The 16073-nt window shown below is 40.9% G+C and overlaps 1 protein-coding gene across 2 annotated transcripts in view; it reads left to right on the top strand.

Annotated features, from left to right (window-relative positions):
- Positions 1-15797, top strand: part of CAP2 (cyclase associated actin cytoskeleton regulatory protein 2) — a 143516-nt gene extending 127719 nt beyond the window's left edge. For both annotated transcript variants that reach the window (XM_054720782.1, XM_054720783.1), the window contains 6 exons: positions 2913-3102; positions 4300-4475; positions 5768-5891; positions 5980-6062; positions 10361-10501; positions 14426-15797. In XM_054720782.1, the coding sequence (XP_054576757.1) occupies positions 2913-3102; positions 4300-4475; positions 5768-5891; positions 5980-6062; positions 10361-10501; positions 14426-14509 (798 nt within the window). In that variant the 3' untranslated portion in view covers positions 14510-15797. The remainder of the gene's footprint in view (positions 1-2912; positions 3103-4299; positions 4476-5767; positions 5892-5979; positions 6063-10360; positions 10502-14425) is intronic.
- The last annotated feature ends 276 nt before the right edge of the window (positions 15798-16073 follow it).

Genomic DNA, 16073 nt, shown 5'->3' with positions numbered 1-16073 from the left:
ACCACTGTCCTCATCCATAGGTGTACAATTTTTGTCCAGTCTCTTCCCGCACCCCCCACACTCCTTTCCCCCTGAGAATTGTCAGTCCACTCCCTCTCTATGCCCCTGATTCTATTATATTCACCAGTTTATTCTGTTCATCAGATTTTTTTATTCACTTGATTTTTAGATTCACTTGTTGATAGATATGTATTTGTTGTTCATAATTTTTATCTTTACCTTTTTCTTCTTCTTCCTCTTCTTAAAGAATACCTTTCAGCATTTCATATAATACTGGTTTGGTATGATGAACTCCTTTAGCTTTTTCTTATCTGTGAAGCTCTTTATCTGACCTTCAATTCTGAATGATAGCTTTGCTGGGTAGAGTAATCTTGGTTGTAGGTTCTTGCTATTCATCACTTTGAATATTTCTTGCCACTCCCGTCTGGCCTGCATAGTTTCTGTTGAGAAATCAGCTTACAGTCATATGGGTGCTTTCTTGTAGGTAACTAACTGTTTTCCTCTTGCTGCTTTTAATATTCTCTCTTTGTCTTTTGCTCTTGGCATTTTAATTATGATGTGTCTTGGTGTGGTCCTCTTTGGATTCCTTTTGTTTGGGGTTCTCTGTACTTCCTAGACTTGTAAGTCTATTTCTTTCACCAGGTGGGGGAAGTTTTCGGTCATTATTTCTTCAAATAGGTTTTCAGTATCTTGCTCTGGCACCCCCATAATTTGGATGTTGGTACATTTGAAGTTATTCCAGAGGCTCCTTACACTATCTTCATATTTTTGGATTCTTTTTCTTTTTGCTTTTCCAGTTGAGTGTTTTTTGCTTCTTTGTATTTCAAATCTTTGACTTGATTCTTGCGATCCTCTAGTCTGCTGTTAGATGTCTGTATAATATTTTTTATTTCAGTCAGTGTATGGTTAATTTCTAGTTGGTCCTTTTTCATATCCTCGAGGGTCTCGCTAAATTTATCGGCCTTTTCTAGAAAATTCTTGAAAAACCTTATAACCGTAGTTTTGAACTCTATATCTGGTCATTTGCTTTCCTCCGTTTCTTTCATTTGTGATCTGTTTCTTTGTCTCTGCATTTTGGCTGCTTCCCTGAGTTGATAGAGTGGCTTTGTGTGCTAGGTGTCCTATAGGGCCCAGTGGCTCAGCCTCCCCAGTTACCTGAGGTGGACACCCTTGGTGCACCCCTTTGTGGGCTGTGTGCACAGTCTTGTTGTAGTTAAGCCTTGATTGTTGTTGGTATCACTGGGAGGAATTGACCTCCAGGCCAATTGGCTGTGAGGATCAGCTGTGTCTACACTGGGAGAACTTCTGTGCTGGAGACACCCTTATGAGACAAGACTTGCAAAAGCCTCTGTGCTCAGCTTGGATGGGGCGGAGTCTCAGGGCGGAGCAGACAGCATTGGTTTCCCATCAACCCTGCCCTAATAGGCCTCTGTGTCTCAGTGTCCTGTGGTAATTGTTGCAAGCACCTCTGAGAGAAAGCCGCCCTCAAGTTCCGCCCGCTGCCAGACAGTCCAGTTTCTCTTACACTATCTTCATATTTTTGGATTCTTTTTCTTTTTGCTTTTCCAGTTGAGTGTTTTTTGCTTCTTTGTATTTCAAATCTTTGACTTGATTCTTGCGATGAGTCTGGTTTCTCCCAGAGTCTTGCCCGGAACTGGAATTCAGCACAGTCAGGAGCTTTTGTCTCCCTCCCACTTGAGAAAGCCAGCCGCGCACTCAGTTGCCAATCCTCTCCACGCACGCGCTCCCCAGTACCTCTGCCTCCTGCAGCTCCTCCGAGTCTCAGTGTGCTTTTCTCTTTCCTTCTAGTTGTAGAATTTCCACTCAGCCAGCCTTCCTGTGGTTCTGGATGATGTCCATTTTGTCTTTTAGTTGTAGTTTTGAAATTGTTGTGCAAGGCAGCAGTTTAGGTGTTTACCTATGCCACCATCTTGGTTTCTCTCCCAAATTTCTTACTTTTTTTCATCCAAAAAAATTGGTCAGTCTCAAGAACTGTGTGACCATTGGATAAAAGAATACCTTATCCTAGGAATACAGTGCTCTACTTCAGAATTTAAATGTAAAATGGTATATATGACAGCTTTATTGTATGTGTGTTTCTCTCCTACCAGTTTCAAGCCACAGTCCTCTCAAAATGATAAAACAAATCCCTCTCTTGTCTATCACCTTTTAGTGCCATTTCAATTTGTTAGAACAAGGGTTGCACTTCACATAGCAAAGAAAGAAAGAATAAGCGTAGATATTGCAGCTTTTAGTTGATTCGTTAACCATCAGCATTAGAGGAGCCAAATCCTTAGGTGTGTCCTGGTCCCTGACCACCTTCAGATGCAACAGCATCCAGGTCACACGTGGTCCTTGCATGGGGGTCAGTGTGAGGCATCATACTAGAAAAATGAGTTCCAAGGAAAGAATTTCAGTATCTCTTTAGTTGCACAAAAAGGTTCAAAAACATCTAATAATCTCTGAATGCTTTTCAACACTCTCACGCTCTTTGGTGGTAGCAATTCCCAGTGTCCCAAAAAAGGGAGTCCTCTTACCAGTTTACCACCTTTTTCTTATGATTCTCCTTTGGCTAAGGCTCAGTTTCCTTCATACTCTGAATTTGGACATGAATTTGTGAGTATGGCTTTGCTTGCCTCTGAGTTAGCAGCGTGAATCCTGGGTGTGGAGTTTCTACTGACAGGTCTGGACAGCTGAGTCATGCTCCATGCTCTCAAGGTGAACCCTGTCTCAGCCTCAGGTCGTCCCAAACAGATCCATGATGTACAAGTGTACCTCTGGGGTGCCCTTTGTGAGTCTTGCACCCCAATTCCTCATTGGCAACATTGGTTGTAAGTGACATTAACAAAATCCCAGTGCTGGGCAAGGACATCAGTTTCAACACAGTGCTTTCCATCTTCTCTCTCCCACAGGGTCCAGTGGCCTCAGCCGCAACCATGTTGTCTGCCCTCTCCCCTGGGCCTGGCCTTCCTCCACCTCCTCCTCCTCCACCTCCTCCAGGGCCACCTCCACTTTTTGAGAATGAAGGCAGCAAAGAGCAGTCCTCCCCTTCACGCTCAGCTTTATTTGCACAACTGAACCAAGGGGAGGCAATTACAAAAGGTGAGAAACATCGAGAAACATCGGCTCTCACCTGGGAGCTGTTTCCCTGGTGGCACCCAGGTCCTCCAGAGCCCGCAGTGAAGGGTGTGCCATTCCATCCAGTCCCCAACACACAGGGAGCTGCTGCTGGGAAGGCAGGGGCTGCAGTGTTCTTCATCTCAGGGTAGATGGACTCCGTGGGCGGACCAGAAAGAACTCGGAGGCCCTAGGCTCTAAATCGACCACTGCACGCTGCCTCAACACTTCAGCCCTGATGTTACGGCACCATCTACAACCCAGGCATCAAGATCAAGTGAAATAAAAATGACAAACAATAGCACCTGTGTCCTCAAGCCTTGTACAGCTTGTCAAGGAATCATATCGTTGAACTACTTTCTCATCACAGTAAACAGTTAATTTTCTTTTTAAATATATTTTATTGATTTTTTACAGAGAGGAAGAGAAAGGGATAGAGAGTTAGAAACATCGATGAGAGAGAAACATCAATCAGCTGCCTCCTGCACACCCCCCACTGGGGATGTGCCCGCAACCAAGGTACATGCCCTTGACCGGAATCTAACCTGGGACCCTTGAGTCCACAGGCCAACGCTCTATCCACTGAGCCAAACCAGTTTCGGCAACAGTTAATTTTTTTAAATCCTACAACATTTAATCAAGTCGTGTTGCCAAATGCCTTATGCAAATGTAGTTTTGCATGGGTAATAGGAATTATAGTATAAGTGTCCCTATGACTAGGATGGGAGTTAAGAACCCAAAATTCTGAATTTTTCTCTCTCTTCAAGTAGCTGCACTTTCTCATTTGGAAAGTACAGGAATGGATCTGTAACCCTAAATTGCTTCTGTACTCTGACATATACTTACTGGAATGCCCGTACCCTTTGGCTATTGGGGGGAATGATTTAGCCATGGGAGAAATAAATCAAGTGGTCCATTTTGGCACCATGGTTTTCTTTTTGCAGAACTTGTATCTATCATCTTATCTTCTTAAAGAAGAGGTTCCTCAAACTGAAAAATGCTTACAGTGTTTCCATTAACTCTAACTTATACTCGTCTCAAATTCTGCATATTAACTAGACTGCTATAAAAATAGCATTAACAAAAATTCTTGTGCTGTTTACACCATGTCAATCTAAGAAGGCAGGGACATTTCCCTTTGCATAACCTATAAAGAACTGTGTCTCTGTGTTGTCTTCCCAGGGCTCCGGCACGTCACAGATTCGCAGAAGACATACAAGAATCCCAGCCTGCGAACTCAAGGAGGGCAAACTCCATCTCCTACCAAAAGCCACTCTCAGGGCCCTAAGGCTCCCCAGTCACGTCCTCTTCAGAAACACGCCCCTGTGTTCGAGCTGGAAGGGAAGAAGTGGAGAGTGGTGAGTGAAGCCTGTAGCCTTTATTGCTGACGCGCTCTGACGAAAGGCAAAACTGTACCAAGGCCTTAAAGATTTCCAAGTGAAATGGCTACACTAGTTACCAGGGCCTTTTTGGATGCTTCCATGAACATTTTTTATTTATCATTATTTCCCATTTATTCTTTCCTTCAACTTTTAAAGTTGCTTTTAATTGTGGTAAAATAACGTAATACAAAATTTACCATCCTAACATTTAAGTGAACAGTTCCATGGCATTAAGTACATACTTTGTGCCACCATCACCACCATCCATCCACAGAACTCTTTTCATCTTTAAAGCAGAAACTCTATACCCCTTAAACACAAAATCCCACCCCCACCCCCACCTCAGCTCCTGGAAACCACCACTCTGCTTTCTGTCTCTATGAGTCTGACCACGCTCCATAAACTGTTCATCTGCGCACCATTCTGATCGGCTGTAAATGTTTCATTCTACCCCATTGATGGTGGTGCTGGTATAACCTACCGCTTCACCCGCCGCTTCCACCACGTGAGCAGGATAAAGACACTTTGAAAGAAGCTAGTGCCCCCCTGCCAATCCCAGGGGCTTCCCTAAAGATTGAGGACCGAGATCTGCCCAACTCGTACTTGACACAGCAGATTTTGCTGCAGCATCATTAAGTCCAGACTCAGCATCCAGACTCAACATAAAGCTCTCCCAACCCTGCTCCAGCCCCATCCCCTAACCAGGGTGCCTGATACCTGACTGTTTGCAAATTGGCACCAACCCCCCTTCCAACCAGTGATTCCATCTGATCCCAGCACTGCAATGACAAAGTGAGACCTGTGGTTTAGCCTGTAAGAAAATGGTTCTAAAAGAAAGAACATATTAAAAAGCTATAATGAATTAACCTTTTGCACTCGGATGTCGAGTGTGACTCGACACGGTTAGCATCGGTAGCAGCTCTTTTTATACTCTTTGAATGTATCAATAATTTGAAATATAAAAAAATCCAAATAAATAAGTTTGTATGAAAAGAAACTCCAGGGGTTGTTTTTTTTGTTGTTTTTGTTGTTTTTGTTTTTTTTTTATTGAGGTATTATATGAGAAACTCCAGTTTTTTATTCTACTGCCACTCTTTGTAAAATCTGGGGTATTTAAAAAATTAAATCCCGAGTAGAATAAAGGAATCGCGAAAAAAGCAAGCGAGTGCAAAGGGTTAATGCTGAGCTCCACAGTAATTTCAGTGTGCAATGGCTTCCATTTATCTACACATCCTTATATTTAATGTTTGCATATGTTTTAATCGTAGGAGTACCAAGAGGACAGGAATGACCTTGTGATTTCAGAGACTGAACTGAAACAAGTGGCTTACATTTTCAAGTGCGACAAGTCTACCCTACAGATAAAAGGGAAAATAAATTCCATTACAATTGGTAGGGCAGAACTATGGCTCTATAATTACCGTGATAAGTTGCTTGTATAAATATGATGTGTATATTTAGTGGAGTGTTTTTTTCCTAGACAACTGTAAGAAGTTTGGTCTGGTGTTTGACAATGTGGTGGGCATTGTGGAAGTGATCAACTCTAAGGATATTCAAATGCAGGTAAGTGCCCTTTAATCATGCTCTGCCCCCAGCATGTTTGATGATTAAGAGATTTAAATTAATCAACTAATGAATGAACAAAAATACCAAGAAATTCTCCCAGCATAACGCCACCCCGAAGACAATTTTCCCCCTCAGGAAAAAATTGATTCTGAGGAAAAGCAGGGGCAGGGAGGGGGTGTTTCTGAAGAGTCAATGAGATCAGATATACAACCTGGAAAATAGGGTTGAAATTGAATTTGCAAAACAGGAGAAAATCTGCATCCCTTTAATAATTTTGATTTATTTGAATGGGATTTTATACTATGCAAAAAGTTAAAGGACTTCTTACCTTTAATCAAGTAACTTCTTTCTTTGATTACACGCTTTTCATATTGCTAATTACCCCTTATTAGCTGATGTTTCATAATAATGTTTGTTAAAATTGTGTTCTAGTTTTATAGTTTTCTCTTGTTTTACTGAGCTTTTCATCACTGACACTTTAAAAACATTTTTTATTAAATGTATTGAGGTAATGTTGGTTAATGACATTAATATAAATTTCAGATGTACAACTTTATAATATAACATCTGTATACTCCATTGTGTGTTCACCACCCAAAATCTAGTCTCTTTCTGTCACTGTATATGTGACCCCCTTTACCCTTTTTGCCATCTCCCCACCCTTTTTCCCCTCTGGTAAGCATCATTCTCTTGTCTGTATCTTTCTTTCCTTGTTTTATTTGTTCATTCGTTGCTTTCTGGGTCAATAAACACAAACTGTAAAGAAAATGACAGATGGCCCTAACCGGTTTGGCTCAGTGGATAGAACATCGGCCTGTGGACTCAAGGGTCCCAGGTTCGATTCCGGTCAAGGGCATGTACCTTGGTTGCGGGCACATACCCAGTAGGGAGTATGCAGGAGGCAGCTGATCGATGTTTCTCTCTCATCAATGTTTCTAGCTCTCTATCCCTTTCCCTTCCTCTCTGTAAAAAATCAATAAAATATATTTTTTAAAAAAAAGAAAATGACAGATGAATCTAACTACATTAAATTCAAAATTATATAGTAGAAGACATCAGACACAAAGCTGAAAGACAAGCCATGGATGGAAAAGTGACACTTGTAGATAATCAAAAAGGATTGTAACCAGAATTTATAAAGAACTTAACACAAATCATTAAGAAAAAAAAACAATAGCCGAATAGAAAAATGGGCAAAGAATATTAAGGCAATCCAGAAAAGAAAAAAACTGAATTTTTTATAAATATATGAAAATATTCATGACCCACCTAATAGAAATAGGAATAGGAATTAATACTATAATTACATATATCTTTTCACACTCAAAAGTTTTGCATTCAGGCTGTCCTTACTTTACAAGGGACATATTAGCTGAAGCTCATGTATGTCACAACTGCGCAGCTTAAGGACTGCTGTATATTGAAGTCTCATGGTACAAAGGTTGTTAAAGAAGTGCAACAATGGGACCTCTGACACCTTGGTGTTAGGAAAATAAATCTGTTCCACTCACTGTGCAGAGTAAATTGGCACCATCTAATAAAGTCAGACATTCATTGCCTGTGACCGAGCAATTTCACTCTTAGGTCTGTACACTAAAGAAGCTCTGGTATATATGTCCATGAGATGTGTAAAAATGTTTATTGCAGTGTCATGCATAACAATAAAAAAAACTTAAATGTCCACCATCTGGTAAGTGAATAAATAAATTCCACTAATAGAATATTGTACAGTAGTTAAAATGTATGAACTACAGTTATAGGTATAGAAACATAAGTCTCAAAAGCAACACTGAGCAATAAATGCAAGTTACAGAATCAGACGTTGGCAATGTGTCCCTTTACATAAAGATTGAAAACATGCAAAACAATATGCACATGTTCATTATGCTTATGAGGACTCAAGGTCTCTTTACCCAAGGGACAGACACAGAAGGTTATATAAACGCAGAGTTGAGAAGAGTAGTTACATCTGGGGAGAGAAAAAGGTTGGTGAAAGAGGTGGTGGGTGGTAATCTTCAAAGATATTGTAAGATTACAGTCCTAAAAAAAGGCAAGTAAGCCAAATGCTCCACTCTGATAAAGCTGTTTGACAAGCATATCTGTATTTGTATATTTTTATAAGATTCCTTCTATGTTAGAAATATATCATAATTTTTTAAGGATATGGTCTGGATTTCTAAAAATATAAGCCATGTCGTCTGTAATTCGGAGACAAGAGACATTTTACTGAATACTTCCTGAACTTTTGAGTGTTCAAACCGAGTGAATGTCATTATCTATTTAATACATTCACTACATTGTTTTAAAAGGGCCTGGACACAGGAGAGACAGAAAGCAGATTAGTGGTTGCCTGGGGTGAGGACAGGGATTGGCTGTAAATGGGCACCAGGGTTATCTGGGGGGTGATGGAAATGGCCTAAAACGGAATGGAAGTGATGGTTGCACTGCTCTGTAAATTCACGAAATATAATTAAATTGTACACTTAAAGTAGGTGAATGTTATGTTTGCAGGTTTTACCTCAATACCGCTGTTAAAAAGATTGAAAGGGAGAAAAGGGCACGGACCAAAGTTAATATGATTTGATTGAGCAGTTCTGGTTGTGGCAAACTATCGCAGAAAAGAGTGAATGTTATGAGAGAAGAGACTAGGGGGTTCCATGGAAATTTTAATGGAGAAATAAATTTTTGAAAAGCAAAACTAATCCAGAAACATGTATTAAATGCTGGAGCGCTGGTCTGGGCAAGGTCACATGTCACCTGCCACTCAGCAGAGGAGCTACTCTTTGGCCCAGTTCTGATAAGAAACAATCTCTGTTCTCAAAGTGTTCAGACTACCAGGGGGAAGGGCGTGTATATAATCTACTCTATGCAGTATCGACCAAAATGCTGTGGAAATGACAATCCCTACCATATCGGGGCCATTTCTTAAATTCTACTATTGCTTTTCAGATTTGCAGGGCGTTTCAGAATTTTTAACATAATATAGCAATATATAAATACACTATATTCTCATAATGTGCTGGCCTTACTCGGTCTCATAAACAAATCACCTAAGACTCACTGACAATTTATTCCTTTACTATTCATACAGTTCTGGTCAGTATGTATATGCTCGCCATCATTATAAAATAAACAAATGTAGATAGATTGCCAAAACATTATTGCTGACACATTTTTTAAATATAGATATATGTATTATTTTTCTATTTTATTTATAGCAAAGCCCTGTGCTTACCTGACCTTGAACTACCTCTGCCTTTTTTTTTTTTTTTTTTTGTACTGGGGCTCAATTCCAAATCAGTGTCCAGTTTCTATGGAGAGAGGAGAAAACAGAGAAGTGTGGTGACCTGGCTAGACTCCCCCAAGGAATTCTTTACATCACCTGCGCTATCAACAGGAGTTGCTCCTTTGGTTTGCAATCCAGTCTTTTCTTCAGGGTGAAAGGGGAGATGCCTTTATCGCTTCAATTACCATTACAAAAAGGAAAATTATAGAGTTGTAATATGGTCATTTGGGGGAACAGTCTACCCCTATAGAGATTTGGGGGGACGTCTGAAAACTGACTGGTAAAAGAGAAATTTAAGACTGATCGAAATTTTTATAGCACTTAGATTTTTGTAAACAATACAAAGAATCTCCTCCTCTTGAGTATGGTCCCTTTTACCTATACAATGAGTGGCTTGAACGAAGTCTCCAGTTTTCACTCCTGAAATTAATACATTTCAAAATACCTAGATCCTCATTATCTCATTTAAGCTTCGCATTCAGCCAGTGAGATTTTTATCTAGTAAAGGACTTACGTGAAAAGAATTGTAGTGTTTCTTATTTATTCTTATTTGGGTTCAGAAGAAATCTCAATTACAAGAATAATTTCTTTGCTCTTAAATGACAATATTAGCACTTGTTTTAATCCAACTTTTACAGAGATTTGTCAAAACTAAAATTTTAAGCACATAAAGGCAATGCATCTTGTTACTTTTTATCATGAAATCAAATATATGTTTCAAATCCACTAACAGGGTTGTGAGACTTTTTCTCAACACTTAGCTGCTGTTTTCAAATTATCCCTTTATTTTGTCTCAGGAAAGAGACCCTGGGGTTTGACAATCCCCTTGTGTGGTCCTTTCATTCTGTCCCCAAATGACACCCACCAATTCAGCCTGGAGACCGTGCCTTTAACCGGCCTCCAGCTCTGACCCAGCTGTTCCTAATGCTTGGTTAGGCCTACGCGCTGTATTTATTTGGGAATATTGTAGTTTCTATTTCTTTGCTTAGATTATTTTTTTCTATTTTAGGTCATGGGGAAAGTGCCAACCATTTCCATTAATAAGACAGAAGGCTGCCACATATACCTCAGTGAAGATGCATTAGACTGTGAGATAGTGAGTGCCAAGTCATCTGAAATGAATATACTTATCCCTCAGGACGGTGATTATGTAAGTACCTTTCAAAAGACTGTAAGGAATTGTTCTGGAGCCTTCATCGTTAACCTTCTTTGAGATTGATTCAATTAGCCTCCAATCTATGAGCTTCATTTGTAGCCTCATTCACAGACAGGAAAGGCATTCCGAGAGTTGCCTTTACATAATTAGCTGCCTAATATAATCCATATCTTTTCCCCTCTTAATTTCCTTGACTACACTCACTCCTAAATTTGTGACTCAAGGCAGTTCACTAATCATTAGCTTAATGGGCTAGCTTTTATCAAACTGTACAGCATACATCGGAGTTCATATTAGTCAGGAGTAAATATTGTCCTTTGCTATGGTGGAGGCAAACAGAAATGAGGGAGAAATGCTTTGGGGGGAAACTGGGGAAGGAGGGAGTAATAACAATAAGTAGACCAAAGTATGCCGTTATTCTTATGTCGGAGGTTCTCAAACTCAGCACGAGAATTCCCTGGGAAGCTTCATGAAAATGCCTGCTCCCAAAAGGGATTTGGGAGACTTGGAGCTGGGAATCTGTATTTCAGTAAGCCAACAGTGTATCCAGCAACCCTTCAGAGAAACACTAGCCTGCGTGATTTTGCCACCATTTATTTTCTTTGCCTCCTTTCCCCAACAAAGCAGCCGCTGACAGAAGTGTGCGGATATCCTCACACATTGCAAAGGAAGTATAATTAAGTATATCCTCTGCATCCCCAGTGTGGTGGACCTGCCAGTTGTCACTGTTTGGAAACAAGTACTGCTTCCCACTAGTTATTGCTTCTGAGATCATTCCCTCTGATTCTAACTGTGCGAGGGGGCAGTGAAGCAGGGAGGGTGGGAGAAAACATGACATAGCTGGCACACGTTTGGATGTAGAGGCCCCCATCAACCTGTGGGTCAATCAACCAACTATACACACCGCTGTCAGCACTTGGGTCAATCTCCTTAGACAGACAACATGACTGTTCTCGTGTTCTTTCCTTGCAAGACATTCGGTCCTGTCCAAAATGTCCATGGATACACTTGGCTCATCCTATATAATAAAAGGCTAATATGCAAATCGACCGGACGGTGGAACGACCGGTCACTGTGATGCACACTGACCACCAGGGGGCAGATGCTCAACTCAGGAGCTGCCCCCTGGTGGTCAGTGCGCTCCCACAGGGGGAGCGTGGTTCAGCCACAAGCCGGGCTTACGGCTGGCGAGAGCAGCGGTGGTGACAGGAGCCTCTCCTGCCTCCACGGCAGTGCTAAGGATGTCCAACTGATGGCTTCGGGGAGTGGGCCTAAGCCATCAGTTGGACATCGCCCGAGAGCTCCCGAATTTCATGTACTGGGTCTCTAGTAGTAAATATAATCCTGCTCTTCTGCAAGATTCAAATCCCAATCCACCTACCTAATTCCATGTGCCTTCACAAGCCAGGCTACTGAGACAAGAAAAGTGATTATTGGCAATATAGCCTCAACACCATATGGGGTCAATAAAACATGGTAGTACTCTTTATGTATTAATCATGTCAACCAAAAGTAGAAATGAATGTTATGGGCTATTTGAACTCAGGAACGTTTTTTAAGTGTGGACATTTTGGACAGGACCAAATGCCTGCTAATGTCTTCTTTCCCCAGTTCTCAGTAAGTTCTCCAGCACTACCCAGACACACCTACATATTGCAGCCTACAGTTCATCATTTAAGTGTGAAAAACAAGACTCTGCCAGCACTCTGCTAGGTCTATGGCCAACCTAACCCTGAGCTAGAGGAGGCTCCTTGCATGTTCTCCACCTAAAACAAACTACTGAGGTGCTATAGCCACTAAAGAATGGCCCCGGAGAAGCGAGCCAAAAATGAGGGCGAGGCCTGGCCTTTGCAGCTACTTAAGCAGAAGGCTCAGTTGCATGGGGACTGGATCTGCTAAGAAAAGCATTGGGGTTTGGATGAGCACTCCAGAGTAATTAAGCTACAATCCATGGGCATGGGACCCAGACATCTGTATTCGTTAAAACTTCCCAGATAATTTCAGTATGGAGCCAAGAGTGGGATCCACTGATCTGAAGGATGCGTACAGATCAAAACCTGAGCATGAAAATGCAGTCTTCCCTCTCTTCGTAAATTACCTTGTGCCCTCTGCCCTAGGCCCTCTTCATGCATTTTCCAGTTGGAGGTCATAGGAGCAATACAGAAGTCCTGCTGTGGGCACTGTAATCTGGCAATGGATGGGAGCCATGATTCATCCCAAAAGAAATCTGTCATCATATCACTGTCACTTTACACCCCCAAAACTGTTTGGAACAGCTGCAGTGCAGTTATTCCCAAAGAGGTGCCTTCACCCCAGAGCATTCTCCACCTGGCCTTGTTTACTCATCAAGAAGAGCCCCAGAAGGGGTATTGGCTACACACACACACACACACACACACACACACACACACACACACACGGTCATTAAGATTGTGGCTTCTTTGCTTCATCAAAAGACTTTGCATTGCAGATTTCACTCAAGAAGAATTCATCACTCACTATAGAAGGGACCTTCCCATTAAAATAAATAAATAAATAAATAAATAAATAAATAAATAAATAGCTTCTTCCCAAGGAAATAGTTGGATCCCACATCTAGGAAGATATGGACTCATGTGTGTATCCCACGAATACATCTCACCAATGGTGAGCACAGGCATCCACTTATCAGACAGTTGTGGTTTCAGCAGTGCTGTGCATACGGAAGTCCACGGAGGCCACAGAAGTCGGGGCCAAGGACTACTCCTCCTCACCTTCCTTTTTGATCCTCTTCTGAAATGACTGGAGAACCTCCCTGGGGAAAGGAGAGAGTTTAAACTACTTTTATTTTGGTTATTCTGCGTGTGTGTGTGTGTGTGTGTGTGTGTGTGTGTGTGTGTATGAGTGATGTGTGTGTGTGGTACATGTGCATGTATTTCACAATGGGAAGAATAGGGTGGCAGGATGAAGGGTGAGAAACTGATGCATATTTTTATATTTCAAAAAGACTAGACAGATAGCCCAGTGGCCCCTGGGAACTTGTTGGAAATACAGATTGTCATTCTCTTCCCCAGATCTGGCTGTTCTACTTGCTAGTAACGTCATCTAGATCAATAGCTTAACTTCTCAGGCCTCTGTTTGCTGCAGATGGCATCTCAACAGTATCTAGCTCACAGGGATGCAGGCGAGTAACTGAGTTCACATATATCCAGTGCTTTAAAAATGTCTGGTTCTTGCCCTAACCGGTTTGGCTCAGTGGATAGAGGGTCGAACTGTGGACTGAAAGGTCCCGGGTTTGATTCCGATCAAGGGCATGTACCTCACTTGAGGGCACATCCCCAGTAGGAGGTGTACAGGAAGCAGCTGATCGATGTTTCTCTCTCATCGATGTTTCTAACTCTCTATTCCTCTCCCTTTCTCTCTGTAAAAAAATCAATAAAATATTTTTTTTAAATGTCTGGTTCTTGTCCGGTTTGGCTCAGTGAATAGAGCATCTGCCTGTGGACCAAAGGGTCCCAGGTTCGATTCCAGTCAAGGTCACGTGCCTCGGTTGCAGGCTCCTCCCCAGCCTGGGCCCTGGTCAAGGCACGTGCAGGAAGCAACCAATCAATGTGTTTCTATCACATCAATGTTTCTCTCTGTCTTTCCCTCTCTCTTACACTCTCTCTAAAATCAATGGAAAAATATCCTTGGGTAAGGATTAAAAAATATATATATATATGGTTCTTCATAAGTCCTAGCTTTAATGATGAGGCTGGCAGACAGTCACAAAGCTGATCCATGACTACGCAAGTCTTCATGTGACATAGAAGTCTTCTCCATGATACAGGCTTGAGTTCTATAAAATGACTTTGTCCATCATATGACACTAATCAGCCTTCCATCTGTTTGCAAAAGGAAGCCTTCTTAAATAACTGTGTTCTCCTTGCCTTTTTCCAGAGAGAATTCCCTATTCCTGAACAATTCAAGACTGCATGGGATGGATCCAAGTTGGTCACTGAACCTGCAGAAATTATGGGCTAACCTCCAGAGAGACCATACCCCCTGATCTGTATCACCCTTCCCTCTCTCCCCCCCACCAAAAAAAAAGCAGCATTAAAGACTTAGAAGTTGCAGTAGCTCCTACTGCTTTAGCCGTGGCCTCCAACAATTCTGTGCTATAGAAACAGCATCATTTCTGGCATGCTTTCATGGGCATCTTGAAATATTTAACATTTCTTCATGATTTGCCTTTGTGTATGACTTGAGTTCCAATGATAACTTGTGAGCATTATGCATTTAAAGGGGGAAAAAGAATTCTGTTCCCTTCATATCATTAGCACAATAGCTGATAGGTAGAAATATTGCATGGTTCACTTTTGCACTTATGTTTAATTGCTAGCTGGAAAATAAAACCTTCGAGAATCTAAGATGTACATTTTTACCTTTTAGACAATCTCAACATGATGTAATAGTAGTATTCTCTGAAAATCTGCTTTTTTTTCTTATTTTTACCACATGTTCACCTTTATCAGCATGGATACACTGTCAGCATGAATACATGTTTCAACCCATGTTTTTACAGAACAAAAGAAAATCCCATACAAAGGACCCTATCCAGTTTCTTGGTCCTTGGGACACCTGTATTCTTTACAGTTACTAAAAACCAAAAGTCAGTTCTAATGATCTATCTTAAATATTTCCACTTGTCATTTGGAAAACTTTTACTTTTCTGCATAAAGATTTTTATGCCAAAAAATTGATGGGTGGAAGCTGGTTTGATACCTTACAATTTTGCACTGAGATCAAGCTCAAATTTTGTTTTCCAATTATGCACCTGTTAAATATCAGATGCCTTGTAAGTGGTGTCTTTAATGTTATATTACAGACCACTTTCTTCTTTTCCACTTGCCAGACTTGCTAACCAGTCTCAGAAATGAACATGAAAAAGCCATAAATGTATTACTTCTTCCAAAACCCAAGGAATCGTTTGTTGGTTTGGCTTGCTGCTCCTATTTTGTAGTATTGATAGTACATGCTTTTTCAACATAGTATGATACTCTTTTGTATGTTTTTAGTACATAGTGCTGAAAATCTGCAACTTCTTAGATCACATATACTGAATTATAGTATAATGCTTGCAGACCAAACACAAGCATATATATTGTGCCTATTACAGCCTTTGGAATACATTGTTTCTGTTTTTTTAAAATATCTCTATATCCATATAGAATTTAAATTACTAATGCTCCTGTACCAAGGTTTTGCAATAAAAGTTTTGTCCATATGAATAATGTTGTCGCTTTAGTAAATATCTTTTTTTCAACTGTAAACTTATTCTGAAATAAAGTAAAATTCTAATTGTTTAAATGCTGTGATGACTGCTGGGTGTTAAAGCTCTTTGTTTCTCCTTTGATTTGCCTCTTGCTCATCTGTCAGATTTAGGAAAGATAGCTGTCTTTCTGGTTGAATTAAAGAATGTGTCCAGCATGCCCTCACCTTCCCTGAAGAATGGCTTCTCCGAGATACATATCACATAAAGCCATTTGTAGCTGGAATAGTCAGTCAGGAAATTCTAGAGTTGTTTTATAATTCAAGGTCTCTTCAC

This window comes from Eptesicus fuscus, chromosome 9 (assembly GCF_027574615.1).
Source record: "Eptesicus fuscus isolate TK198812 chromosome 9, DD_ASM_mEF_20220401, whole genome shotgun sequence".
Classification (NCBI taxonomy): Eukaryota; Metazoa; Chordata; class Mammalia; order Chiroptera; family Vespertilionidae; genus Eptesicus; species Eptesicus fuscus.
Note: the sequence above shows the minus strand (reverse complement) of the source record. Positions and strands in the feature narration are given on the sequence as shown.